Raw genomic sequence first — 27,507 nt, forward strand, 5'->3', positions numbered from 1 at the left:
GCAGCTTCCGCGGCGACAGCCTCGGCATAGGCGGTGGCCCACGTTAACGTAGTTCTTGCGAACAGGCGTTGCTGCAGTCGCTCGTCTCTCAGACCACAGACGAGGCGATCTCGGAGGGCCTCCTCCACATTCGCGAAGTTGCAAGGCCGTGCGAAGAGCTGCAACGTACTCAGCTATGGACTCGTTCGCATTCTGACCCCGCTTGTAAAAAGCGTGCCTGCAGGTGATTTCCGACGGCTGTGGAGAGAAGTGTGATTTCAGCTTGTCTGTCACATTTTTAAAGGATACGGTATTGATGTCATCTGGTGCCACCAGTGACCGGGCGATGTCAAAAACGCTCTTTCCACACGAGCTGAGTAGGGTCGCCCTCTTCTTCTCCTCCGTCGTGATGTCATTCGCCTCCAGATGGAACTCAAACCTCGTAAGGTAAGAGTCCCAGTCTTCAGTGGTCGGGTCGAAGCATTCGAACTTCTGGCTGCTCGCGGCCATCGTTATGCGCACAGGCGGAGCCACCAGAGCGGGTGGAGCCTGCGGCTGGCCGGCCTCGGCGATCTCCTCGTTGTCCGACATGGGGTTCGTTCTAGCGGGGCTGCCTACCCGCACTAGGATCCCACCTTCGTCGCCAATTGTTAAGTCCTGCGCTTAACAAATAGTCGGAGAGTGATTTCAGCAAGAATGCGGTTTATTCTTCAGCTCAGTTACTTCTCCTCCGTTACGGTACAACAATCGCCAGCCAGAACCCATCAAAGTATTTACACTGGCTTGTCGATATTTAAACACTCCCGGCTAATGTAGCCACACCCACTGTACAATAAAGCAACCTATGAGGTTGAAGCAGTAAGGACCAATCACAAGCGATCCCGCTCTGCACGGTGATTGGCAAACATATTCTGGGCTAGGGCTCCTATTGGTTACATTAGGATCCTAGCCCAGGGCGAAGCTTAACATGGCATCTCAATGGCACAGTTCACATAGCAGTTATATATACACTTCAATACATAACAGCTCCTGCATAAATTAGTCTGCTCTGGAGCCATCCTTCCTGAGCTGAGACGAAAACGTGTGAGCCGGAGGCTAAAAAACTGTGAGCTAGCTCACACTGACTCAGCTTAGAGGGAACACTGGTTACCAGCACCTCCCTGAAGAGCCTTCTGACTGGCTACTGCTGCTCCCATTGTTCATTAATTCTCTTCTATTGAGGAAAGAGCAACAATGCCATATTCTTGTTACTTGGGAGACTCTCAGATAATGGTAGATTATGTCACAGCATTAAAACTACAATTGGAAGCCAGGTCTTCTCTGTCACACAGCCCTTCTGTAATTTAGTAGTCCAGCCCCTCCCCGTTGTCAGAAAAAGATATACTTTACCATTGCTATGGCTCTAATTGTGAACCGGCATTGTGCTTGTCTCACATCCTCTAACTGCTGTCTTGTAAAATAAAGCATCCAATCACCATAGTAACCTTGTATCTGAGGCTCATGAGTAAACTAGAACAGGCGCTGGAGATATCTTCTGGAGCTTCTTAGGCCAAAGTCTGTGATTCTGCAAGCATTGCTTGTTTCCTTGGCCTTTAATATGGAGTAAGATACAGTGGCCTTATGTGATTCTCAGACAATTGCCTTACTTCTGAATTCTGTTTTTCTCCTGTTCCCATGATCTGGTTTAACTTGATGGTTCATGGAGTAGTAGGTTTCATTATTGATTTTCTCAAGAGAACTTTCGGTAAGCAAATTTCACTGGTTGTTCGTGTCTTATTTACTTAAGGTGAATCCTGATTTCACAGTAGGTTTTTCCTTTATGGGAACTGAAGGAGGGTATTCAGTCTTGCGCTGTGAGGTAAATCTGTCAGTATGTCAACCAGCTTCCCTGTGAATAAACCAGATCTCATTGTGCCACTAACAGGGAGCAGGCTTACTTCAGAAAGGAACCCACAGAGCAAGCTACCTAGGCAACTCAACTTCACCATCCTTGTCCCTATGGTTGTAGGTTGTTACTTGAACAGTTTTACAGATGGGCAATTAATGCAGAGAGAGCAACTTGTGCAACAGGTTCCTTTGAGTTCATAGGTGATGAGGGACTGGACTACACATTTCCCAGTCCCACCCTGTAATGTTTAGGCTACATGATAGTTCAGATACCAACTTGGCTGCACTTGGTCATTCCATTGCAAACCTTCAAAAAGTAAATTGAACATATCAACCCATCATGGGCAGCTCTTAATGGGCAAAAGGGTAAGCTGTTTAAAGGAGAAATAAATAGTGCCCAGTGGAGGAAATGCAGTCCTGTGGTCTAGGAGGCCACTTCATTTAAATATTGCCTTGACCATTGACTCAGTCTGTCGTCTTAGGCAAATTTATTTATTTATATCTCACTTTTCTCCCCGGGGGGTACCCAAAGCAAATTACAATATGGAGAAAACAAAGAAAGAAGAAACAAACAGGTTGGGGGGGGGGTTGATATGAGCCCTTTGGTTCCTGACTTATGGCTTGGGCCCCATGGCACATCCAGATCTTAAGTACTTGTGAGCAGAATGAGCTTTGGCAAGGCACACACACTGTTTGCCATCTGCTATATGGGAAAATGCTGGACTGCCTTACAGGGCTGTTGTGAGAATTACTGGGATAACATATGGAAAATGCTTTATAGATGCAAAGTCCTATTATTATTTTTATTATTATTTTCTGATGCATCTTTGGGATAATGACCCAACCACCTCTTCTGTGCTGCTTTGTCTCCAAGTCAAACCTGCAAAGTTGTGTAGGCGCAAGCCCAGGATCCCCCGGGGGTTGCTCAGGTCTGCAGTTTGACTGTGTGTTTTGTATGTGGTGTGGTGTACACAAAAACCTGGCAATGCATAAAGAAATTAAAATTCACGTTCTGCATTTCTCCTGCACCCCACTCTGGAAATTCCTGCTTTAAGTAATAGGTTTCACACATGGTACAAAGCAAGCTGTTATTTATGAGAGAGGTATCAAGCTGCTAGCAGTAATATCCTTTACTAATTATAGTGTTAGGGAAGAAGGCTTTGTACCCTGCTTTTAGCTTCTGCTGCCTTTCTTCCTCCTGCTCTACTTCGCTTCCTAGCCTGAACTATATTTTGATATTTGGAGAGTTGATTCATATATAGGTGAGATCTTTGTGAGGTAGGAGGGGGTCAGCATTGTTAAACAATATTGTTGCATTGTTTGCGCTCTTGTAGAAGAGGCAAATGAGCACCTTGGAGTAGAGTGCAACATGATCATGACTTTCAAAAAACCCCAGATCTGAACCTTGTGACAATGATTGCTCTTGGGGTGGGGGCGGAATTCAGAATCGTTGTAATGACAAGAGAAGACCTGTTTAGCTGCTGTAGAGGCCTTGCAGGTATACTTTGGAGCATTTTGTATTCAGCTGTGATTCAAAGAGAGGCAGCTTTTTGTGTGTATAAGAGAGGGTTTTAATATTCATATTTAATTTCTCCCCCCTTCAAATTAATGTCACTGGAGTGCATTGTAATTTAGTGTGGCCTCTAGTAAGCTTGGGGAACGGGGCTGAACATTTTTTAAATGGAAGTATTATGTATTAAATAAATGTGAAAGCCAAGTATTATTTTGCTGCAAAGTTCCCTTTACCTGAATATTTTGGTTTTTAAAAATAAAGGAGCTGAAGTTCTGATGTTATTTCTTTGGGAACTAAAGCCCCCTCCCCCCGCCTGGACACAAAAACAAAGAGTTTATTTTTCATTGCTTTTTGTTTTTAACATCTCTGCTAGATGTTCAACTTAGGCTTGCATCCATACAACTAAGAATGGAATAGAATTTGTGGAAGGGGTCATTACAAAGGAAGTTCTTGTGCAAGGGTGTGTGTAGGGGTGATTTCTGCCAATTCCTCGTTCCCCCTCCAGTGTGTCGTGCCATTGACCTTCATGAGTGGCTTTTTGTAGTGTGTAACAGGCTGCAAAGTGAAGGCAGGATCAGCCAAAAACTCAGTGACATGGCCAACCCTGCTACATCTCACAACTAGTGATGTAAATTTTCCCTCCATTTGTTCAAGACTTCTGCAAACACATTTTCCCATTTCCCCCCCATTGGAAAAAATGGAAATCTGGGGGGGGGGGGAAACTGTAATATATGCAATACTCTTATCAAATCAAAACTTAATGTACTACTTCAACAATGTAAAATGTGTAATTTATAATTAGCATATACAATTGATTGTTTGGCATATTTATGGAATTTAAGTTATAGTTTTCTACTAGCAAAATTGCAAATATACTCAGTTCTACAGACAGAACTGCCCACTGGTGCACCCTACACTACCTTAGCCTGTTTGTGTTCCATCTGAGAGGTAGGAAAAATAAAAGTTGAAAATGAGACAAAAGTGAAAATAAACAAAGTAAAGTACTTTTTGGATAGAAACAGTGCTATACAGTCACAATGAGACTACCAGTGTATTTCGATATTGAGTTAAACTTTGTGACATTGAATGTGCTGAACTCTTCTGTACTATGCTATCATCCTAAACATAACAAAATTATTAATTATGGAGAAAATTAGTCACATTTACACAATAACCATATCCTTGAAAATATCTTGTGTATATATATCTACAATATACACAGGTGTAATCATTATCAAATGCTGTAGATTAGTCTATACATATTAAGTGAGTCAGTTTTTGCCTTGAAAACATTTTACTCATTAGAGAACATTTTATTGAACTCTTTTTTTTTTTTTGGCTTGAACTTCTCCAAAATTCCAGTTTTGCTGTTGGAAAAACTGGGGAGAGGAGGATTCTAACCCTCTGGGCTTCACAGGTCTACTCAGTACTTAAACTACAAGGTGGTGATAAATTATAACAAACACCTAGGCTACATGTATAACAGTCTGTGGTCTCAGATATGGGATTTGGGGGGGGGTTTGTATTTTTTAAAATATATGCATGTGCATGTGTACCTGGAAGTCATGGCGACCTCTGGTGACTGACTCCTACAGGGGTCTGTAGGATATTCAGAGAGGTGGCTGAATAAAGCCTGCCCCCGCCTCCCACCTCTGGTATTTCAAGGAGATCTCTCATCCAAGTACTTGCCTGAGTCGACCCTGCTTAGCTTCCGAGAGCTGAGGAGATCGGGCTTGCTTGGGCTATCCAGGTCAGGGCAGGTATGAGATTTTCTGTTCTTTCTATGTTGCTCTCCTTTAAAAGGAAAACACATTGGGTGACTCTGGTTTAAGTTGTGCCTTTTCTTTCTGCCAGGTTTTCTCCTGCTTTCATGGTGACCAGACCCAGGTTCCTGCCTTGTCTGCTCCACTAGTTAAGCTGTCTTTGCAGGCTGGGCTCTTATTAAATTAATCTATTTTAAAAAAGGGAATTTGGTGCTGACTATGCCTGGGTACAGGCTTTGCCTGGGAGCAGCAACACTCCTTTGGAGTCCCTGAAGCACAAAAACAAGTCGAGGGTTTCTGCAGTATAGTGTTTCCTGTTCTGTTAAGATACCCACAAGATATCTTTGTGCCCATGCCATTACTCAGTGTTTAGTTTCCAAGTACAGAGGGCACACTGCAATTTGAGTCTTTCATGAAAAACCTTCTCAAACAGTCTCTGTGCATATGGGCCAAGGGGAAAGTCTCTCCTCATGCTCAGGTGCATCTTGATCAATGCTCCCTCTAAGCTGTGGAGTCTTGTGAGCAAAAGTTCTCCTTTCTGAGCTACTGGCATTAAAGTTGTGAGCAAGCAATTTGGCTACTTCATAGATCAGTTTGCTCTGGAGTCCTCCTTCCTGAGCTAAGACAAAAATGCATGAGCCAGAGGCTAAAAAACAGTGAGCTAGCTTACACAAACTCAGCTTAGAGGGAACACTGATCTTGATACCTTCAAGAATCATATGTGTAGAACAGACACTTAACTGTCTCCTAGACACCTCTGTCCTTTTCTGTAGCAATGTTCTTCCTCTGTTTATGATTAGACACACAAATGGTTTATAAAAGCATTCATGAACAGTACAAATATAATAATGGAAAGAGATCCATGGTGGGAGGTGGTGCATATGTCAAATACAGGGGTAGTGGCCATGGCTCAGTACTAAATTTGTGAAGTTTACCCTAAAACAGGTCCCTGAACAAGAAAGTATTTGGCTATGCGGTGGTATTTAGATGGGCTGCTTGTGATTTAGCCTATGGCTAAATTGGATCTTCATAAAGAGGCGTAAATTGTCTTCTGTCCAAGCTTCAGTTTCTAGCGAGAGGAAGTGCTGCTGGTTCAATGACTTAGTTTGCTGAGATACTTGGCATGGTTGAAGCGAACAGCCCATTAATAGATTCCTTTGTTCTCCCCACTTCCAGCCTCACTGTTAGCCAAGTTGGCCAGAACTTCACTTTTGTGCTCACAGACATTGACAGCAAGCAGAGATTTGGGTTCTGCCGATTATCTTCGGGGGCCAAGACCTGCTTCTGTATCTTAAGGTAAGTCATAATGCGGCCCCCTCCTGCTACTGCCTCACTCTGGGAAGCAATGTTGACATTCTGTTTCTGTTGCTTTTAATTAACACTTTCCAGCTGTTGAGAGAATCGCTTTCCTATCTGTTCCTCGGGAAGTCACTGCACTTCTGGATATATATTTTTTTTTGGTGCCAAAAACTTTCTTGCACTCTGGGGCTCTTCTCTCCCTGTTATCTGCATTTTAAACATTTGGCTCAATGTTTCTGAGAATCATCACTCTTGCAGTGTGATAAACTGGAGTGAGTGGGCTACGCCACAGAAGTTTCTGTTCCACTGCTGCAAACTGGTAGAAGTCTGCATAGCTGCATTTTTGGGTTGAAACCAGGGAGCCATTCCCTTGAGAGTCTGTACAAATGGTGCCATTCTGAAGCATGTCACAAGGCCGTGTTTCTGTGAACAAAGGCAAACACTTCCACAGGGGTTAATTGGGAGGGGCTGCTTTCTTTCCAGAGTGTTTGCCATTTCCTTTCCTTCATTTATGGAAGCTCCTTTCCTCTTTCTTTGCTACAAGGAGCTTCATATTCAAATAAGTCGTGTGAGGGTATTTTGGAGTGTTGTGCTTTGTGTTGAAGAAATGAATAAGTCCTTTCTGTGGTGGTCTAATTAATATTTCATATTGATATCCCCCCTTGCTCTGAGGACTTCAAAGTCGCATGTTTGTTCTCTCTTCATCTGTGCATCCTCACAACAAGCCTGTGAAGTAGGTTAGGCTGAGAGAAAGGGTGATTGGCCCAAGAATGCCCAGAAAGTTTCATAGTAGCGTGGGGTAGACACTCCACTGGCTCGCACTGGGCAAGTCTGGAGCATGCCCTACTTTGGTAACATTCATATTGAGAGGGTGGATGTATGTACAACTTGTCTCAGTGGTGAGCAAAAAGAAATACTTCACAGATGATCAGAGGCATGGTCACCTTGTTTATTAAATGAAAACAGGTCCTGGAATGACTTCTCTGCTCCTAACCAATCCCTCAGGCCAAAGTCAGACCTTACACCAACTCAGAAGGAACTAGAATCTGTACGAATTTCTTAGCTGTTATCAACAGCTGCCTTTCTTTATGATAACGCTAGCGATAGTAAACAAGCTAGGCGGGACCGTTGCTAGAGTCCATCTTACCAGACTCGAGACCAAGCTTTTGACCCAAAAGGGCAACTTTGGTGGTATGCTTTTAGAGGAGATTGTGAGAATAGTGCAAGTAAGGGCTCTGGGGGGATGGAAGTTAACTGTGCCCCAACTCTTCATTGGTCCATCAAGTTTCCATTGTGTTCTAAATAGAGAGTTGATGGAGGAAGCCTCCGGTCAGCTCTCTGGTTGTACTCAGCTTGTGTGACCAGCATCAGTGCTGCCAAAGGCAAGCATTCTGCATGGTGGAGCTGGTCTCTGATTAGCTCGGAAGGTGCTTACTAGTCTGGAAGATGGTTCTTTGGCAGCAGAGCAAAATGGTATTTTAAAGTGTGACTGTTCCCAGAATTCATTGTGGTCTGAATGGATAGGATTCTGGAAGGCAAGGGCATTCCAAGAAACTGGAATCACTTGAAAATATGCCTCTGTGGGCTCCTGTTTATATATTTGCTGTTCAAAAGGAATTGGTGGATGGTTTCTCTTGGCTGATCATGGAAATGCATCAAATTAGGTTGTTTTGAACACATACGACTGTGGCTAAAAGCCCAAATATTCTGACAGTTTCTTTCTTGCACCACTACACATTTTCCACTCAGTGCACTGCTAACAAATACTGAAGTTTCTTTTGTAGTTTCCTTAAGCTTTGGCATGGATTGCTGACTATTATTACTTTGGGAAGGATATGTGCTCTCCTTTTTTAACAGCAGAGGGCAGAGAGGAGTATAAGACCGTGTTGCATGTCCAAGGCAATCCTCTTTCATCGGTCTTATTGAAACACTGAATGGTGTGAAGAATGATTAGTTTTTAAAAACCTGCACCATGTAACTTCTGCCCAAGTATGATAATTTAAAGGAACAGGCATTTTCTCTCTGGATTTTAAAATCAGTTCTGAACACTTCTTGGCAAAACAGAATGGTTAAATGTTTGGCCTTAAATGAGTTTTTGTTGTAAAAAATGTGGATGCTCATGATCTTCTGGTACAGCATTTCAGTGGAGAATCTTTGTGTTTTATTTTTTATTACAGATATCAAAAATGAATCTAGTTTTAAGTTGATGCATACATGAGTTAGTATTTTTATTAATATTTTTATGAATTCCGGTTGGCTTTTGGAGTGTTTGCTGCTGTTGTAAAAAATGTTGTGAATATTGAGCACAATATGAATGGTTACAGTATTAAGAAGTGCTTGGGAAGTCACATTCCTCTCTATTCGTGTTTCTGAGGCCTTGACCCCAGTTTGCTCCCTTCCAGCCCCTTTAGCCAGGCTGCGAAATTTCCTCCTCACATCAGTTGCTTTGCTAGATCAGCCTAAAGGACCATGTAGTTCAGTAGCAATCAGTGAAATGTCTCTGGAAGTTCATGGTTAAGCATGATAGAAACTAGATGTCCCCCTTTGTTTGTCCCAGCAACAAAAGGCTGCCTCAGAATGAGGACTTTCTATTTCCAGATATAATGTGGAAATACCCAGTGAAGACCTAACCTCTCTGAAATTGCCTGATATTCATTTGAAGTAATCTGAGGTAGGGTCTGTTTTGTAGCAATGAATTCCATAAATTGCTTATGTGTTAATATGAAGAAATACTGGCTTATGTCTCTCTTGAAGCTCCTGTTGATCTGTTTCATTGGAGTACCCCAAGGTCTAGTGTTTGGAGAGAAATAGTTTCCCTCTCTCCGCTGTCTCCACATTATTATGAACCTCTGGCATGTCCTTTGTAGTTTTCCCTCAAGCTAAGAGAATCCCATTGTTGTTTTTTCATTGTGCTTCATTGTTGTTGTTAATACTACTGTTACTATTGTTATTATTAACTAACTTGTACGATGCTTTACACACTACAGGACATGTCTCTGCCCCAAAGAGGTGACAATCTTAAAACTTTGGACAAGGAAGATAGCAAAGGGAGAAAGAGACAGGAATAAACTGGAGAAGAATCTGGACTCATTACGTGCTTAGGTTTCAGTAGGGAAGGGAGATTGTATCAAAGGTTTAATAGAAAAGGGAGGTTTTGAGGAGATGTAGGGAGGAAGTGAGGCAGGTGGGTATTAAGCAGGTCTGGGAAACAGTTCCAGGCACAAGGGACAGCAAGGGAGGAAAAGGTCATTTGGGGAATAGGAGACCTTGGGAAAGGAAGGAGCTGGAGGTACAAAGGTTACAGGTATTGGTATATTGGGATATGTGAGTGGACAGGTAATGAAGGAGGAGAAAACCATGGAGGGCTTTGAAGGTATGAAGGAAGAGTTTGGCTGGATCTGATAGCAGAGAAGGAAGCCTGTGTGGCTACTGGCCTGCACCACTCTCCTTGTCTCTGCCCTGGCTTCATAATAATAAAGTATATGGGAAGACTTGAATGAGTTCAGAATTTTGGAATTGCCCAGGAGCTGGATGAATATTGGGGTTATAACTGTTGATTACTAGTCTCCTGCTGCAGAAGCAAGAGTGGGGAAGCTTAGGCTGGGTCATTGGCCTGGTTATTTATTGTGTGTTAGCCTAGAAGATGATTTGGGGAGAAAGGAAATGAAACTGTTTTCTAAAGTACACCAGGTTTTTGAATAAATTCCAGACTCAAGCTGCTGCTGTCAGAGAGATGTTTGAGATGGAAATGAAGCCTCCCCCCCTTGCATAGTTGTGCTTTTGACCTGTTAAGGTGAGATGGAAGGCTCATAAATGGGGCAAGTGTCCAGTGCCCTTCCACACCTAGTTAAAGCAATAATAACACCCTTTTCCCCATTACTTTTGTATGGGAACATTCTCTCTCCATTTGCTTACAAGAATCATAGGGCTCTTTACAACTTCAGCTAGAATTGCAGAGGCCTATGCCTTTAGAATATGGCTGCATCAATAGGTCTGTCAGTTCCCTCATTGTAAGAGGTGGGAGAGAGCAAAAGGATGTGGACTGATTTCCCACAAGCTGCTGCTCCGCCCTTGCTCTTCCCTTTCCCCTGATTTTAAACGTCAATTTCCCACTACTTGCTGTGCGGCTGCATTTTGACCCTCAGTTTCCCCTGATTTCCCCCATGTCTTCTCCTTTTTTTTGAGGATCGAAAAGATGCAGGGGATTTCGGGTGAAGCTGCGGGTCAAAATGCGGCCACGCAGCAAGTAGTGGGAAATTGACGAATACAATCGGGGGAAGGGAAGAGTGAGGGTGGCACAGCTGCTTGTGGGAAATTGGTTGTGGTTTAAAGGAAGGAATGTTGGAAATTGGGCTGGGCTGTGTGTGTATATGAGATGGTGCTGGAAGGGGACAGGGGTGGGTGTGCACAAGAGCTTGCAGTCTGCAAGGAAACGTTGCAGGATAACTACTTTTTTGTTCAGGTACTGATATATTAGGAACGATTTTCTCTGTAAGGACTGGCTGCATTCTGTTGGAGTTTTTATAAAGTTCAGCAGAGTTAAAAACAGCTTAGCAATGCCAGAGTTCAATAATCAGACGCAGAGTCCATTGTGTGTTTAAAATATAAAAGATTTACTACAATTCTACCATAGGGAAGGGTAACTGGGAGAAAATAACAACACAGCTGTCTCAGCTACATCCTCTCTCTACAAAGTACAAGACTAGAAGGGGCAATGGCCACTCTCTAACATGCTTCTTCTCCAAACCGAACAAAGAGGGGAAGAGGGGCCATAAAATGCAAAGACACTAACACTTTGCTCCCAGTCAAACTCTCAGAACAGGGTTGCTTTTCACGGGCTTGCAGCTCTAAGCTAACATTGGCTAACACAAAGGCAGGTGATTTCCTGTGACAACAAAACAGACATTTAACCCCATACACACACACTGAGTGTTTTCAACATGCAATACCCAACACATTCTGATGTCATGAACAAGCCATAGTTGTACATAAATTCAACAAGTTTGAAATTCTAGGCTTACATTCTCTCTTCCCTCTCTCATCTTTTATGCAGAACCAAGACTGAAGACTTTCTGGTGTAGAAGTCTTCACTCTAACTGCAAGTGTTTATGATGTCAGCAAATTGGGGTTTGTTTCTTGCCCATTAACTGGGACTCTTAACCCAAAATGTAATCCTGCTTTAGAGTGTCAGCAAGAAACAAAGCGCAGTTGCTGAGGCAGTCAATGTCAGGTGTCACAAACAGTTGTAGTTAGATGAAAGAATTCTTAATTCAGAAAACATTCCATCTTGGTAAAGTGCATCAGGTATTTTAGATTTGTTCAATGTGTGAACCAGTTTTGGTTTGATATATGAGTACAACCATAAGTATAGAGTAGGTACTTACAGGTGTCATCTTCCCCCTCCCAGCTGTCAAAAATTGGCCCCTCTCACAGGTGGTGTTTAGATAGATTTGTCAAATGTGGATGGAAGCTATGGATTTGTTCCATGCTTGAGGGAAAGTTTTTATTACCAGAATGCGTGAATACTAGTATCTAAAATGGAGGTTTTGTTCTTGTCTGTATTAGGCCATATTAATCCATCCATCCCTCCCTCCCTCGTTTGAAATGGCAGCTTCACTAACTGTACTTCCTGGAGGAGGAAGAACTCTCGGGAGGCCAGGGTACTTGACTTGAGACTTCCTTAAATGCCTTTCTTGCCTTCTGTGCAAATCAACCCACAGCTTGTCCCCTCACCAAAACTAAATTTGCTGAGGCTTTTCTTAAAGAAAGAATTTGAAATGTTTCCAGTATTTTCTGCTAAACACTGCTCAGTCATGTAAAGGATTGTAGAAAAATCTTATGTTAAAGGGCGGGAAAAAAATGTTGGAAATGAATTTCACGTACTGTCCGCTTGTTTTGATAATTCCTCCTTGAAGGGACATGTTTATGAAATGTACACTCTGTAATGTTTGAGGCACAAAGCTGAAAGGGCAGATGCGCATAAGAATTATAGTCAAATGTCAATGCAGACTTTGCAGAGACACAAGAATTCATGATATAAATTAAAGGAAATAAAGTTTCCGAAAAGAGGTATAGATATAGATATGCGGCAGTTCTGGCTTGTGATTTTTATTTGCTTGATCTGTGCAAGGAAATCAAAGACATTCTTTTAAAAGGGGGAAAAATGAGGCAAGCTGAATTTTAAATTGGAGGGGGGAAAGGACATTTCTCTGTTTTATTCACCAGTTGCAGAAAATGCCCTCTGAGCCATCAAGGTTTGATTTAAAATCCGTTGCTGTTCTCGATGCAAAAGGAATATTTGTTAACCAATTCAAAGTTCAAGGGATAATTTATGGGTTTTAATCCATGCTGTTTCTAAGCGAGTGCCTCTGAAGTCAACTTCTTGGAGTTCTGTGTGTGCTCTGAATTATTCCACAGCCCATTTATTCAGCCTGGCATTTTCAACTGAGTCTTTATTTGTTTCTAATAACTAGCCAGAAAAATGTTGCAACGGGCGTGAGTGCTTGGTTTGGCTGCTGGGGGTGGGGGAGGAAAAATTTAAGATACAGCCTGTTTGTGAACCAGCATCACTTTGTGTTGAAAACAAACCAGTTTCTTTTATCCTCAAACAGAGGAAGTCTTTGAGGGGCAGCAAAATTTTCTTTTTGGTGTGATACATACCGCTTTAAAAAAACACAACACACCTATTCCATGCTGTGAATTTGTCTTGGTGACAGTTGCATATTTTAAAAACTTTTAGCTTCTGTATTGCTGCATACTTATGTTCTTCTCTCTCTATGGTAGAGCATTACCCAAGCCATTAATTGGGTATGTGAGTGTTTTTACAGGTGTTATGCCACAAAGTCAAGCTTTTCTGCTTCATTCAGCCTCCTTTGCTGTCTTCCGTTCCCAAGTCCTTGTCCAAGCTGTGCATATAAAGCTATAAAGAACAATTTTCTTGGCTAATGAAGCTGTAATTTTGCATGGTGTCTTCAGTGTACAGATTTTCCTCCCATTGCTAAAGCAGCTGTGCTAAAATGCCCAGGTGATTTGGGGATGAAGTGAGGTAATGTGAAATGGGGACTCCTACCTGTGCTTCCAGATGACTTCTGCAGGTGCTGTTAGCAAAATGTTATTAATTCAAAGTAAAAGAAAGACCACCAAAGTAAAAAAAAAAAATCCATCAACTATGTTCAGCTTATTTATGCTTCCTGACAACTTTCCTGTAAGGTAGGTTAGGCTGTGGGTGGGAGACTCTGATTGCTTAAACCTACCTAGTGAGAGCTTCATAGCTGGGGTGGGGATTTAAATCATATTCTCCCTGCCACTTTTTGATTCAAAGTAGATGCTTGACCATTAAGCCTTTGTACTTTTTCATGTCTAGTTAAATTAATTACTTGCCTGTTCTAATAAAATTAGGACTGATGGCTTAAATACATTTGGGCTCCAAGAGCGAGCATGGTTATGTTGAAAAATGTGTGGCACTGAGGCTTAAAATTCTCATTCAGAATCTCTGCTTCTGTGTTAGAGGTGTGTGAGGGCAGGCTGCTGTTAGTGAGAATGAAAACTCTCTGTGCATATGGTCAGAGACACTTCCAAAATTGTTCTGAGTCTGAGCTTTGGAGTTCTAGAGCTGCTGATGACCAAGGTAGAGGTTCATAACAGACGCAGTGCTTTGCCCTGAGCTTGAAGCTGTTACAAAGCCTGATGCGGAGGAGGCTTTGTAGAAATAACCCTAGCTCTGGCAGCACTTGAGAGCTATTTTTCAATGTACAAATGTAATCTTGTTCCTGAACACAAATTGGAATATGTATGGAATGCACAGGTTTGCAAGTTATTCCAGAGGTTAATTATGTTAGTCTGATGCACAAAAATATATAAATAAACTGGGATATTCGGCATCTTAAAGGCTGACAGAATTTTGTTCTAGAATAAGCTTTTGTGGACTAGAGCGCACTTCTTCAGATAACAATGAATGTGTCCTTACTATGCAGTCATTTCATGTAAAGGTATGGGGAAAATAGGACCGAGAGGCCATGAAATTCAGGAGGTATAGGGTGAAATATAATCATGTAAAATTCAGCTCTAATAAAGGAAAACCCGATGGGGTGGCAAAGTCTCTCCTATTACAATTGAACAAAATTTAAAAGATCATGTCTCCAGCAGCTTTTGACAGGTGGAAGATGGTGAACTAACTGATCTCGGTTCCTTGGACGTTTGTTGGAGGCTTTTGGGTGTGTGATATGTTGTGATCCCTTTTCTCAATTCTTGCCTTCTGTTGATTTAGAGACAGACTAGGAGCTGTGATTGGGGGGGGGACTCCCTTCTTGGGGAAAAATGTAGAATTCTTTTTGGTAGACCAGAAACATGTGGAAGGATCAGGAATATGTTGAGGGATTACAGGAAAAAATTCCAAATGTGTACTACATACAGCTTGTACTTGGAACAGGTTCTGCTGGGAATAAATGTTAGTTAGTGTGACCTGTGACCTTTGGAACTGTTGACATGGATTCCAGCCAAAGACCAGCCACAGAACTCCTTTGTTCAGCTCATTCATGGCTCCTTGAAAACTCCCAGCCAGTGCAAGTTGCCAGCTCAAAGGCAAGGAAAGTAGAGCCCCTTTTTCCCAGGCTTTGGAAACAGCAGACGCCCCTTAACCGGCAAGGCTCTTTTAATAGGACTCTGCGGCCCAAACACGATTGGAATTGACAGCTCCCTGGCTGAAGGTTGCCAACCGGCTGGGCACCAAGGCACAGGGGAACAAACAGCTTTGGGGCCCACTGTATGTGTGTATGCGGGCAAAATGCAACTCTTGTCTGTAAGATGAGGGATGAACCCTTCATTCCGTTAAGGTTCTTCTAGCTCTTTTAAAACAGAGAGGACAGTGTTAAATTATATCACAGATGTTTTAAATAGTTTAGAGAGCAACAGACTGCTGGTGTCTCCTAACACTATCACCTTCAGTGCCCACTGAACAGTGTTCAGTTTGCCCACAAAATGGGGTGGGGAGGGTTTCCAAGTCAGATGTAATCAGCTGCGTTCATAAGTAAATGGCAGTTCAATAATGTTTATACAAAATGGTTGCTCTGCTGTGGCCAAACAAAGTCAGGATTTTAATTGGAGAAACTGCCATTGGTTAGATTTTGCCACTACTGCTGGTAGACGTTTTCAAAGTTGGAAAAATATCTTTAAAAGACTTGATGCTACCTGATCCCCCCCCCATTATAAAGCCACAGAACCACCTTATTCTCTTTCCCGTTTGCCCTACTTTACTTTTCACAAATTTGAAGGGGGCATTGCTGTTCCCAGAGCTTGTTCAGCCTTTGTGAGGGGTGTTGCAGGAAAGTTACCCCTCTCTTTGTGAAACTTATTTCATGGCAGAAAACTAGAAGTGCTATCTTATCAGATGCTACCTGAGTCCGGGCACAGACATCACCAGTGTTACCCCCAGCACAATAGCAGTTGCATCACTTCTGTTTGAGCAAGCTGTGAAAGATTTGCTTCAGTGGGTTTAATAATTGTCTTTTGGTGACTTCTCTTGTTTTATTTGCTGATTTGTTTGCAAGTTAAAATGAGCACTATTTCAAAAATATTTGAATGTGGGGGTATTCATCATCATATAGGCTGGTAATTGGTTCATGATCAGAACTTGCTGGATTACTGTGATTGATGGGAATTGTAGTTCTCTGCTTTCTGAGTTGATTTGAAAGGTTGTAAAAAATCCTGCCGTTTCCATGAACCCTGGCAGGAAGTCATAGTGGGGAAGATTAGGAAGAGTAATATGCAGGGTAGGTGTCTATCTTCTAAAGAGCAGAAAGGTAGGTTAGTGCCTGTTTGTGTTTGCACATAGATGCATTTTGCTAGAGTCCAATTGTATATTCAAGTGCCTGTTGAACATTTTGAGTGTTCAGGAGTGAGTGTTCACAAAAATGTGAGTATCTTAGAGAAGAACTAGGGCGTGGTCATTGATTGCTATTCTTAAGCCCATGTTAATGTGTCTTTTGTGGGTTTTATGTGTACTTTTTTCCTAACAAAATTATTAAAATCCAATGTTCAATCAGATGCATTCCATAAGAAACAAAGCCAGGGGATAACTGCTGGTTTTGCCATGTTAACGAGTGGCTTTTACACCATGTAGTATGTTGTGGTTTATTTTAAAGAACAATCACATAGGTTAACTGTTGTTGTTTTAAATGCAGCAGAATCTTGTTAATCCACTACTATTAATAGTTAGCGGCAGAGGACAGCAGCCTCACAGCAAATGGGAAAAAGACTGCATGGATATGTTTTCTTGACACAGTAGTACAAATTGATCGTTATCATGAATATTTTTCACATCCTCTTTGCTTGGTTCCTGTCTTGTTCACACACAGTCATATGTGTGTGATGGGTAGTGCTTTTTACTGGCACTAGGGATGGGGGGGAGGCTTGTGGCTGAGCTCTGAATCAGCTCTCAGTTTAGCTCATGCACCTGTTGCAAACTCAGTCTCCCAGTCTTGACATTCTCTTTTCTCTCCCACTGTCACTGCACTCTGATGATCATATTGGCTTTCTTTAAGGGATTCTTGGATGGTGAAGCATTTTGAATCATTTTAAAGGATTATAAGTGGTAGAGGTTTTTTTTTGGGGGGGAGAGAAATGGCATATACCTGAAGGGCTGTTACATAAAACAGGGCAAAGATTTGTTCTCTGCTGCCCCAGAAGGCAAAACTAAATCAAATGGGCTTTCCTTTCAGGCAGGTAGATTTTGGTCAAAATTTAGGAGAGACTTCCTAAAGGTAAGAGTGGGTTTTTTGGTGGGTGGTCTGTCCATTAGAAGTTTTTAACGAAAGCCCTGTCTGGCAGTAATGCTGTAGCTTTCTGTTTCATAAAGGGGGTTGACTAGATGACCTATAAGGCTCCCTTCCAGCTTCAGGACTCTGACTTTGATGCATCTTTGGCTATAGGCAGAGATAAATGTTTCTTCTTGTTCTTTGAGAGTAGTTTTGGTTTTTTAAAAAACAAGATTATAAATCCTGAACTCAAATAGAGTAGAGATTTTACTGAATATCTTGAAATTGAAAAAAGAACTGGGCCATAAAAACAAAAAAATGGAAAAAAAAGTCTGGATCTTAATTGCAAAAGGACTAAACACATGGCTCCCTGTACCCTGTCATATTCCAGCCACTGTCTGGGAAGCTTTTTTCACCTCTACTTTCACAAATGGAAATGGAAATACCCAGGATGGTAGGCCGATATTGCCATCGGGTGTGAAGGAATGGCCCCTGGTTACAGCAAGTGAGATTAGGACTTTAATTAAACAAAAACAAAAAAACAAAACAAAAAGGGAAAGCAGCTGGGCCCGATTTAATACCAGCAGAACTATTCAAAATTGACCCAGACTGGTGGGCACAGATTTTGGCTGCCTTTTTCACTGAAATAAACAAGAAGGGAAATATGCCAGAAATCTGGTGCAGTGCAATAATTGTTCCAATTTATAAAAAGGGGGACCCGACAGACCCGATGAATTATCGTCCAGTAAGCTTGCTATCCACTATAGGAAAATTTTATGCAGCAATGCTTCTTGAAAAGCTGGAATCTTGGGTTGAAGGAAACAATATTTTGGGAAAGGAACAGGCTGGTTTTAGAAAAGGAGAAAGTACTATCGAGCATTGCCATACCCTCGAGTTCTTGGTTGATAAATGAGTTCTGGAGAAGGCATGTTGGCAACTGCCTTCATGAACCTAAAATCAGCATTTGATACAATCTCTAGACTCCAGCTATGGGAAAAGCTGAAGAAATATTGCATTGAACCATGTCTCCTTTACTTAATTCAACAGCTCTATAACCATCCCTCTGCCTGGGTTAGATGCGGAGAGTTAGGACAACTATCGGAGCCTTTCATTCTAGACAAATGAGTCAAGCAGGGATGTTTAATTGCACCCCAGTTCAATCTCTCCTTATAATAATTGTGTTTTGGGGTGGCCACCGTCCTATGGGGTGGCGAGAAAAATGCGCTCCCTCAGCCATTTGCCCGTTGGCTGCTGCTCGGGGCAACTGGCGTGCCATTGGCGGGGGGGGGGGGGGGGGGGGTCCCTCAGCTGGCCCTGGCTGTGCTTGGGGAGGGGGAAAGCGTCTGCACCACGCTTCCCTCGCCCGGCATGGGGAAAGACCTCCAAGGCGACCCAGTGGGAGCGGCTGCCCAGAGACCCCCGCCCCCTCCTCGCCTGCATGCCGAGGCAAGCGAGTCGAGAAGGGGACAGGCAGCCTCTTGCGGCCCTCCCCATTAGTTCTCCTGCCTTCCCACCGAGGCGGCCTGGCAGGAGAGGCCAGCCAGAGCCCCCCCACCTCATCCTGGCCCAGCCGCCGAGGCCATCGAGCCAGCTGGGGCCCGGGGAGCCCTTGCAGGCTCTCCCCCTGGGTTCTCCTGCCCTTCCGCCCAGGCGGCTGCCCAGGAGAAGCCGCTCAGAAGCCCCCTGCCAGTGCTAACAGAGGAGGGATGAGGCCGGCTGGCTTTCCCCACCGCCTCCAGCGCACGGCGGGGGAGGCCCGAGCCTGGCCGCTAGGAAGCCGCCGCGCTCTCTGCCAGTGAGTGGCGGTGCCCCTCTGGCGGCCTCCCTCTAGGGCTCGTTGCCTCTCTTCCTGCAACTGGCCTTGTGCCTAGTTTATATATAAATGATCTCAGACCCTTTATCCTGAAGTAAGCATGTCATCTTCCACATTTATCCAAGCATGACATTCCAATCCTTCTATATGCTGATGATGCAGTGATAATGTCAAGATCAATAGTGGGCCTCCACAAGCTGATAAAAATTTTCGAGCTTTACTGTTATCATGAGGGCTTGTCCATCAATGTGGTGAAATCCAAGGTCATAGTATTCATCAAAAGGAAAAAGGAGGAAATCTTCAAATGGGACATAGCAGGCCAACCTATGGAACAGGTCAATCAATTTAAATATCTGAGAATCCACTTTGAAGCATCTCTTACATGGAAAACACACTTGAATCTAGCAAGGAACACAGCTTTGAGAGTAGGGAAGACAATTGTAAAATACTTCTACTCATCAGGAGGCCAATTTGTCCCCTCGGCTTTAAAGAGATTTAATGCTAAGGTTCTAAATCAGTTCCTGTATGGTGTAGAAATTTGGATTCAGGCTGCTTCTGAAAAAATGGATTCCATCCAGTATGACTTTTTACAACGCTTATTGGCTACTCCTAGATGTGTCTCGGGCATAGCACTGAGAGCGGAACTAGGAGAATTATCGATGGAAGCAAGGGTTTGGATTAAAGCATTTTTTTTAAAGGTTTTTAAATCTGAGGGAGGATCTACTCTACTTGGGCTTATCCAGGCAGATACACATTACAGCCAATGGGATCAACTATTGGAAAAGAAAATGAAATGCCTAGGAATAACAAACGATATGATTTAAAATATAGAAACTAAAGACATTAGAAGACAAATTAAAAAATCTGTAAGGAAATTGGATGTTACAAGTACGTCTTTTAGGGTGTGTAGGGTATGTTTGACACTTCATTTGGGAATTGCCCTCTCGATGCAACTGCTGAAATATTTTTATCAATTGACAGTTCCAAAACTAAGAAGAGCTTTTACTTTGGCAAGACTGAACGTTCTTTCCTCGGCAGTTTTGGAGGGCAGATATAATAAAGTATCATACTCTAATAGAACATGCAGATGTTCATATCATACACTATTGAACATACGATTATGGAGTGCCCTATATTCGATGAGTTGAGGGCTAATTTAGTCACCCCTTTACTTATAGATATGGAATTGCTAAATGTACGAGCCCAGGTGTCATGGCTACTATCGGATACCAATGATTGTGTCACCCTCTCTGTTAGATCGCCCCTAACAAAGATCCAGAGAGTGATTTCAGCAAAAGTGAACAGCTTTATTGAAGGTATGAACAAGCGCTTGAAAGAAGTCATAACCAGAACAACTTAACATTGGGAGCTAGGCTCCTTTTAAACAGTCCCGGGCTAACGTAGCCACGCCTCTGTACAATAAACAACCAATGAGGTTGAGTGGATAAAGTCCAATGAGAGTTCTTCCCTCGCAGGGACTAGGTGCAGTTCTGATTGGTCGCTGTTGAGGAGCGACCAATAGCACGTTAGCTCGGAGGAGCCTTCCTCTGGCTCGAGCTTAACATGGGGAGTCAATGCAGCGATTCATGTAAGCCGTTTCAATACACTACAATTCCTCCCCCCTAAGTTAAGACAACACAACATTTCTAAACACATTCACTGTTGACCATCACTATATACATTAGCCATTACCATACATCTCATTACATTCGTAGTCGCCCAGATACGTGGGCGCTCTCCGCACACGCTGAGACCTGCGGATCAGTGGGGGTACATTTAACTGTGGGTCACCCCTGTGCTCCGTCATGACTGGGTCAGGCATACCTCTTTTTGTAGCAGGTACTCATTTGCATATTAAGCGACACACCCCTAATGTAGCCAATCCTCCAAGAGCTTACAGTAGCTCCTGTAAGAAGAGCTCTGTAAGCTCTGTAAGCTCTGTAAGCTCTTGGAGGATTGGCTGCATTAGGGGTGTGTGGCCTAATATGCAAAGGAGTTCCTGCTACAAAAAGAGCCCTGCAGGGTTTGCAGCCTCAAAACCAGGGGTCTGCCCTGCTTCGGGGACAGTACTGGGCAGTGTAGTACTCACCTCCGTGTCTGGAGGTCTGACGTCAGTTTCTGGAGACTCAGCTGTCGGAGAGTCAGCGCTGTCCTTCGCCCATCTCCTTCTCAGCTGGTCTATGTGGCGCCGCCATTTCCTACCGTTGGCCAACTCTACCACATACATGCGGGTGCCAATACTTTCACACACCACCCCGGGAATCCATGAATGTCCTCCAGTATAGTTCCGGGCGAAAACCGTGTCCCCGGCCTCATACATGCGCACTTTCGTTTGCGTATCTTTGTGCTCTGACTGTTCATCGTTTAAATCCAGATGCAACCGGTTTAAACGAGTAGTCAAATGTTGACCCATTAATAACTCGACTGGCCCGTGGCACTACAGGGGGTGGTGTGCTGCCGCAAAAGAAAAGAGCCTAGTTTTACACTCCAATCACCTTCATACATTTTACTCAGAGCCTTTTTGGTCGTTCGGACCATTCTCTCTGCCTGCCCATTTGACGGGGGATGGAATGGGGCAGAGGTAACATGGCGGATGCCATTGTCTGAGAGGAACTGGGCAAACTCCTGGGAAGTAAATTGGGGCCCGTTATAGCTCACTAATATGTCCGGCAGTCCGTGTGTTGCGAAAAGCCGGTGTAGCGCATGAATGACTGCAATAGAAATGGTCGAGTGCATATGCACCACTTCTAACCATTTAGACCAGGCATCTACTACAATTAAGAACATTTGTCCTTGCACAGGCCCCGCAAAATCTAAATGTAGCCTAGACCACGGCTTGCCCATAGATTCCCACTTCTGAGGGGAAGCCTGTGGAGGCTCGGGTCTTGCCTGTTTGCATGGCATGCACACCCGCACCCACTCCTCAATGTCGGCATCTAGCCTAGGCTACCATACGTATCCCCTTGCTAGCGCCTTCATGTGTACCATCCCCGGGTGTCCCTCGTGCAGGGATTCCAACACTCTCTCCCGTAGCTTGTCGGGAACCACCACCCGGTTTCCCCATAATACACAGCCTTTGGAAATTGACAGCTCTTTTTGGCAGGCTCAGTAAGGCTTGAACTCAGGCTCCAGGCTCCCTACCGGCCACCCCCTCCAAACCCAGTTTAGGACACGGGATAACACGCTGTCCTTAGCTGTCAGCATCGCAATTTCTTTAGAGGAGACTGGTGCTAGAGGGAGCTCGTCAATTGCTAGCACTTCACATGCTGGGGCTGGGTCTGTCCTGTGGTCGAGCAAGGGGCAGCGGCTGAGCGCATCCGCATGCCCAATGGCCTTTCCAAGCCAGTGCTCAAGGTCAAACTCATAAGCTTGCCCAAAAAATTGCCCATCTAAGCATTCTTGGGGACAAAATATTAGGCGTTTGCTTATCGGGCGCAAAAAATCCCAGTAGCGGCTTGTGGTCTGTGACCAACACAAATCTCCTACCAAAAATAAAATCATGGAAGTTTTTGACAGCCACTACCAATGCCAGACCTTCCTTATCTATCTGGGCATAGTTCCGTTCTGCCGCAGATAGAGACCTTGAGTAAAAAGCGATAGGCGCTTCACTTCCATCAGGCATCAGATGGCTTAAAACAGCACCTACGCCAAAAGGTGAAGCGTCTGCAGCTAAGACCAGGGGCTTTTGCTCATCGTAGTGAGTCAACACATCATTTGACATTAACAGCTCTTTCACTCCTGTAAAAGCCTTTTCCTCGGCTTGGCCCCACTTCCATTTTATGTCCTTGTGCAAAAGTGTGTGCAAGGGTGCTGCCACTGATGCCTTGTATGGTAAAAACGCATGGTAAAAATTGAGCAGTCCTAAGAATCACTGGAGCTCTTTTTTACTAACTGGCCTGGGGGCATTTTGAATAGCCGCCACCGTTGCGCCAGTGGCGTGTACTCCCTTGTCATCGATGCGAAAACCAAAAAACTCCACACTGTTAACACCCAGTGTACACTTAGACCGTTTTACTTTCAGCCCAGCACCCTGGAAACGTTCCAATACTTCTTTTACCTGGACCAATAGTTCCTTTTTCAGACCTTCCTGCGACTAACACATCATCAAAGTAGGGCACTGTTCCAGGTACCCCTCTTAATAATCGTTCCATCAACTCCTGAAAAATCCCTGGGGCCACATTGACCCCGAATTGGAGTCGGTTCACCTTGAAAGCTCCTCTGTGCGTTACAATAGTCTGTGCTTCAGCTGCCTCCTGTGTGACAGGCAGCTGCTGGTAAGCTTGGGCTAAGTCAAGCTTAGCGAACACCTTCCCTCCCCCCAGGGAAGCCAGAATGTGGCTTATTATCGGAACCGGGTACGAGTGTTGCTGCAAAGCTCTGTTTAGGGTGCACTTATAATCTGCGCATATTCGCACAGACCCGTCCGGTTTAACCGGTGTCACTATGGGGGTTTCCCATTTGCTAAAGGGCACAGGTTCCAAAATACCTTGCTCTATGAGCTTATCTAGCTCCATTTCGATTCGTGGTTTCAATGCGAGAGGCACCTTTCTATACTTTTAAGCGTATCAGCGTTACAGACGGATCCAATTCAAATTAAATAGGGGCCCGGTTGTATCGTCCCAATCCATCCCCAAACACCTCAGGGAACTCATCGTACAACATATTCCATTTATTTTCAAACAGCCTGTTGATCCCGTAAATACCAATGCCAAGTGGCTCAAACCAGTCTAACCCCAGTAAGTTGACTCGGTTCCCTTCAGCAACCAGCAATGACAAGGTAACACGTTTCCCCTTGAACTCAACATTTACCGTGTCCCTTCCCGCCAAAGGAATTCTGTTCCTTTGAAAATTGGACACCCTTGTGTCCGCAGGTTTGAGCCGCTGCTTACTCCGGGTAGGGAACAGCCGCTGCCACGTTCCGGGCGACATTACGGTGACAGATGATCCCGAATCAACCTCCATGTGGCAGGGGACGCCATCGATGAGAGGGGTGACGGAAATCTTTCCCTGACAGCTGGTGCGCAAAACGGTCGATGCGCTTGTTAGGGTTGATGTCATCTGGCAGTTTGCCTTGGTTGCTTGGGATCGCTGTTTCCTCCTGGTTAGGGGTGATGAGGGCTTGTGTGCTGACCTGCAGACTCTGGCCAAATGGCCTCGCCGCCCACATGCTCGGCACTCGACATCTTTGGCCCAGCACTGGTCGCGTTGGTGCTTCCCGCCACATCCGGAACACGCTTTACTCCCTACAGGCTTCGCTGGGGTCCGCTTGTCCGCTCCCGCCTTTACAGCGTTTACGTCATCATCCGCATCAACGCCTTTGCTGTCAGGACCCTGGTGATGAACGCGCTGCTCTGGTGACACTGGTCGCTGTCGGACCTCCTTAGTTGATTTCTCGGCCGCCTCTGCCGCGACAGCCTCCTTGTAAGCCACAGCCCAGGTCAGGATTGTGCGCGCAAACAAACGCTGCTGCAGCCTCTCATCTTGAAGGCCACACACCAGCTGGTCTCTGAGGGCCTCCTCAATGTTTGTAAAATTGCACGGCCGCGCTGCTTTTCGTAGGGCCGCCACAAATTCTGCGATAGACTCACTCGCTGCCTGGCTCCGTTTGTAGAAAACATGCCAGCAGGCGATCTCTGATGGCTGTGGGGAGAAATGGTCCTTCAGCTTCTTCGTCAGCTCCTGGAATGACACTGTCTTTATGTCAGCCAGAGCTACCAACGACCTGGCGATGTCAAACATGCTCTTCCCGCAGGAACTCAGCAGGCTGGCTCGCTTTTTTGCCTCCGCCTCGATGTCATTGGCCTCCAAGTGAAACGCAAACTGTGCAAGGTACACATCCCAATCCTCCATTGTGGGTTCGAATGCCTCGGACTTCTGGCTATTGGCCATCCTAGCAGGCTCCTTCACCGGTGCTGGTGGTGCCTCCACTGGAGTGGGCACAGCGCTGTGTTCGTCCTCGTCCGTCGTGGGGATTGTTAAGCAGGGCTGCCTACCCGCTCTAACATCCCATCCTCGTCGCCAATTGTTAGATCGCCACTAACAAAGATCCGGAGAGTGATTTCAGCAAAAGTGAACAGCTTTATTGAAGGTACGAACAAGCGCTTGAAAGAAGTCATAACCAGAACAACTTAACATTGGGAGCTGGGCTCCTTTTAAACATTCCCGGGCTAACGTAGCCACGCCTCTGTACAATAAACAACCAATGAGGTTGAGTGGATAAAGTCCAATGAGAGTTCTTCCCTCGCAGGGACTAGGTGCAGTTCTGATTGGTCGCTGTTGAGGAGCGACCAATAGCACGTTAGCTCGGAGGAGCCTTCCTCTGGCTCGAGCTTAACATGGGGATTCATGTAAGCCGTTTCAATACACTACACTCTCAGTGGCAAAATTCATAGGTGCAGTAATCAAATATAAGAGAAATAATACTGAGTAAGATCTTTTAAAATATTTTCTTTGGTTCTAATTTCTGCTTAAGGTGATAGCCATATGAGCAGTACTAGATAGCTAGATAGCTAGATAGCTAGATAGCTAGATAGCTAGATAGCTAGATAGCTAGATAGATAGATAGATAGATAGATAGATAGATAGATAGATAGATAGATAGATAGATAGATAATAAATCCTGTGGTTTAAAGGGGGAGGCCTGTGCAGGGGCAGATGGATGAATTAATTCTTGCCACTCAACCCTCAAGCTGCAAATTTGTGTTTTCCCCAGTGGCAGTAAAAGCAGAATGGGAGTATCAACTAAGTGGGGAAGAGGCACAAGGGGAATTGGTCTGTTTCCTACCACACTGGTCTAGCCCTTTAAATTGCAGCCTCTTTAGCTGCAATCTGCTTAAGAAATAAAACCTTGGGCAACATAATCATGAAACTCCATGGAATGTGTAATTCTGCCCCTAGCAACCCCTAACTCAAGCTGAAAGTAGAGAGAGATTAATAGGTTATATTCATTTTCCTTTGGGTTTCTTGAAGAAGAAATTTCTTAGTCTTTGGTGGCTTAGGCAAGGTATCTGTGTTGCTCATAATATGCTCAACTAACATGCTGCATATAGAAATGTGGCCCTGTGCTGGAATGAGGCTTGTTCTGTGAAGTGGGCAAATGTACCCTCTGAGATGAGGCTAAGCATTTGTGTGCATCCACATGAATGCACTGATCTCTCCCTCTCCTGGGTGTCTTGGTCGCTCATTGCGGATCAAATGAGGGGTGTGCAGCCAAGTGAGAGATGCTAATGTTTATCAGGTTAGCAAATGGGCAAAAGAAAAGTGATTAAGCAACAGGTTGCAATCCTCTTTCTGCTTCTAGGGTTGGATTTTAAACACACTCTTGAAGTATCTGAACACAAAAAGACCCTAAAATGTAGCATACTCCACAAAACTCCAATTAAAAGCAAAATTACAGATTTTACAATCAGAATTTGGCCATCAAAAAAACAGGCAGAAGAACCCCAGGAGAGTCTGCTCTCAGCTTTTCTTGAAGGAATCCCGCTTGTAGGGGATAGTGTATGGCCTTTCGTCTATATAGTTATCCTGTATGGAAAGCAACCTATGATGGGCAACTACTTTTCCTTTTGAGTTGCATTTTATCACAAGTTAAAAGCAGTTTCCTCAAACACTTAGAGTTAGGTTTTTATTGAATGCTCACAGCTATTCTATAATGAATAGTAATATGTTGTGCATGCATTCGTTCCCTTGCTCTGCTTTCCAAAAGCTGTCCTCCTCCCCCTCCTCTATTTACCCAGTCATCTGGACATGAAAAGATGGTAAGAGTAGTGTTTTTCTTCATTTTCTGAAGCCTGTTGGAATGGGGGAGGGAAAAAGCTACATGGCTTGTGTTTCTAGAATAACCTGCCTGATTTCCAAAGCACAACGTAGTAGTAGTAGTAGTAGTAGTAGTAGTAGTAGTAGTAGTAGTAGTAAAGTGTATTAAATGGGAGTGTAAATACTTTCCATATTCTCACACTGCCACCTAGGAATGCCACCAACTATGCATGCATAAAATAGCAGATACAGTGAAATATAGCTGAATGCTGCAAATTGCAGAGGCAAAAGGTACTTAAAATACAGCTTGCTTTAAATTGCAAACAAATTGGTGCAATCATATAAGGTGCTTGATTTGGGACAGAACAGTCACTGTGAGCACGTTAAGTGAAATATGAACATCAAAACTGAATTATCCATAAAAGCTACCTCTACTCAAACTGTGGAATATGCTACTGTACTCTTGGATCTGCTGTCCCAGGGCATTCCCAACATTGATTTTAAACTGTTAACTAGAACATAAGTATATAATGCCTAGGGGGCTTTTCTGGGCCTCTAAGAGGTAGGGTAAAACTTGGAAGTGTGACGTGTATCTCATCATCACCTGCCTCAGGAACTCTCTGCTCATGCTTGAACACTGACTTCCTAGACTCAAATACTGCCATGATGTTCATGAGGGACATGATAGTGTTTTGTCAGCAACACTGAGTAGCAGTAGGAAGTACAAGGCCAGTGGTCCTTGAAAGC

At 44.1% G+C, this 27,507-nt stretch overlaps 1 protein-coding gene across 1 annotated transcript in view; it reads left to right on the forward strand.

The window, feature by feature from the left end:
- The window catches only part of DENND1A (DENN/MADD domain containing 1A), a 341,344-nt gene that overhangs the window by 132,674 nt on the left and 181,163 nt on the right, over positions 1 to 27,507 (forward strand). Inside the window, 1 exon segment of the mRNA XM_015418453.1 lies at positions 6,319 to 6,438. Within this exon segment, the coding sequence (XP_015273939.1) occupies positions 6,319 to 6,438 (120 nt within the window).

The sequence above is a fragment of the Gekko japonicus genome, unplaced genomic scaffold (assembly GCF_001447785.1).
Source record: "Gekko japonicus isolate JY-2015 unplaced genomic scaffold, Gekko_japonicus_V1.1 scaffold127, whole genome shotgun sequence".
Lineage (NCBI taxonomy): Eukaryota > Metazoa > Chordata > Lepidosauria > Squamata > Gekkonidae > Gekko > Gekko japonicus.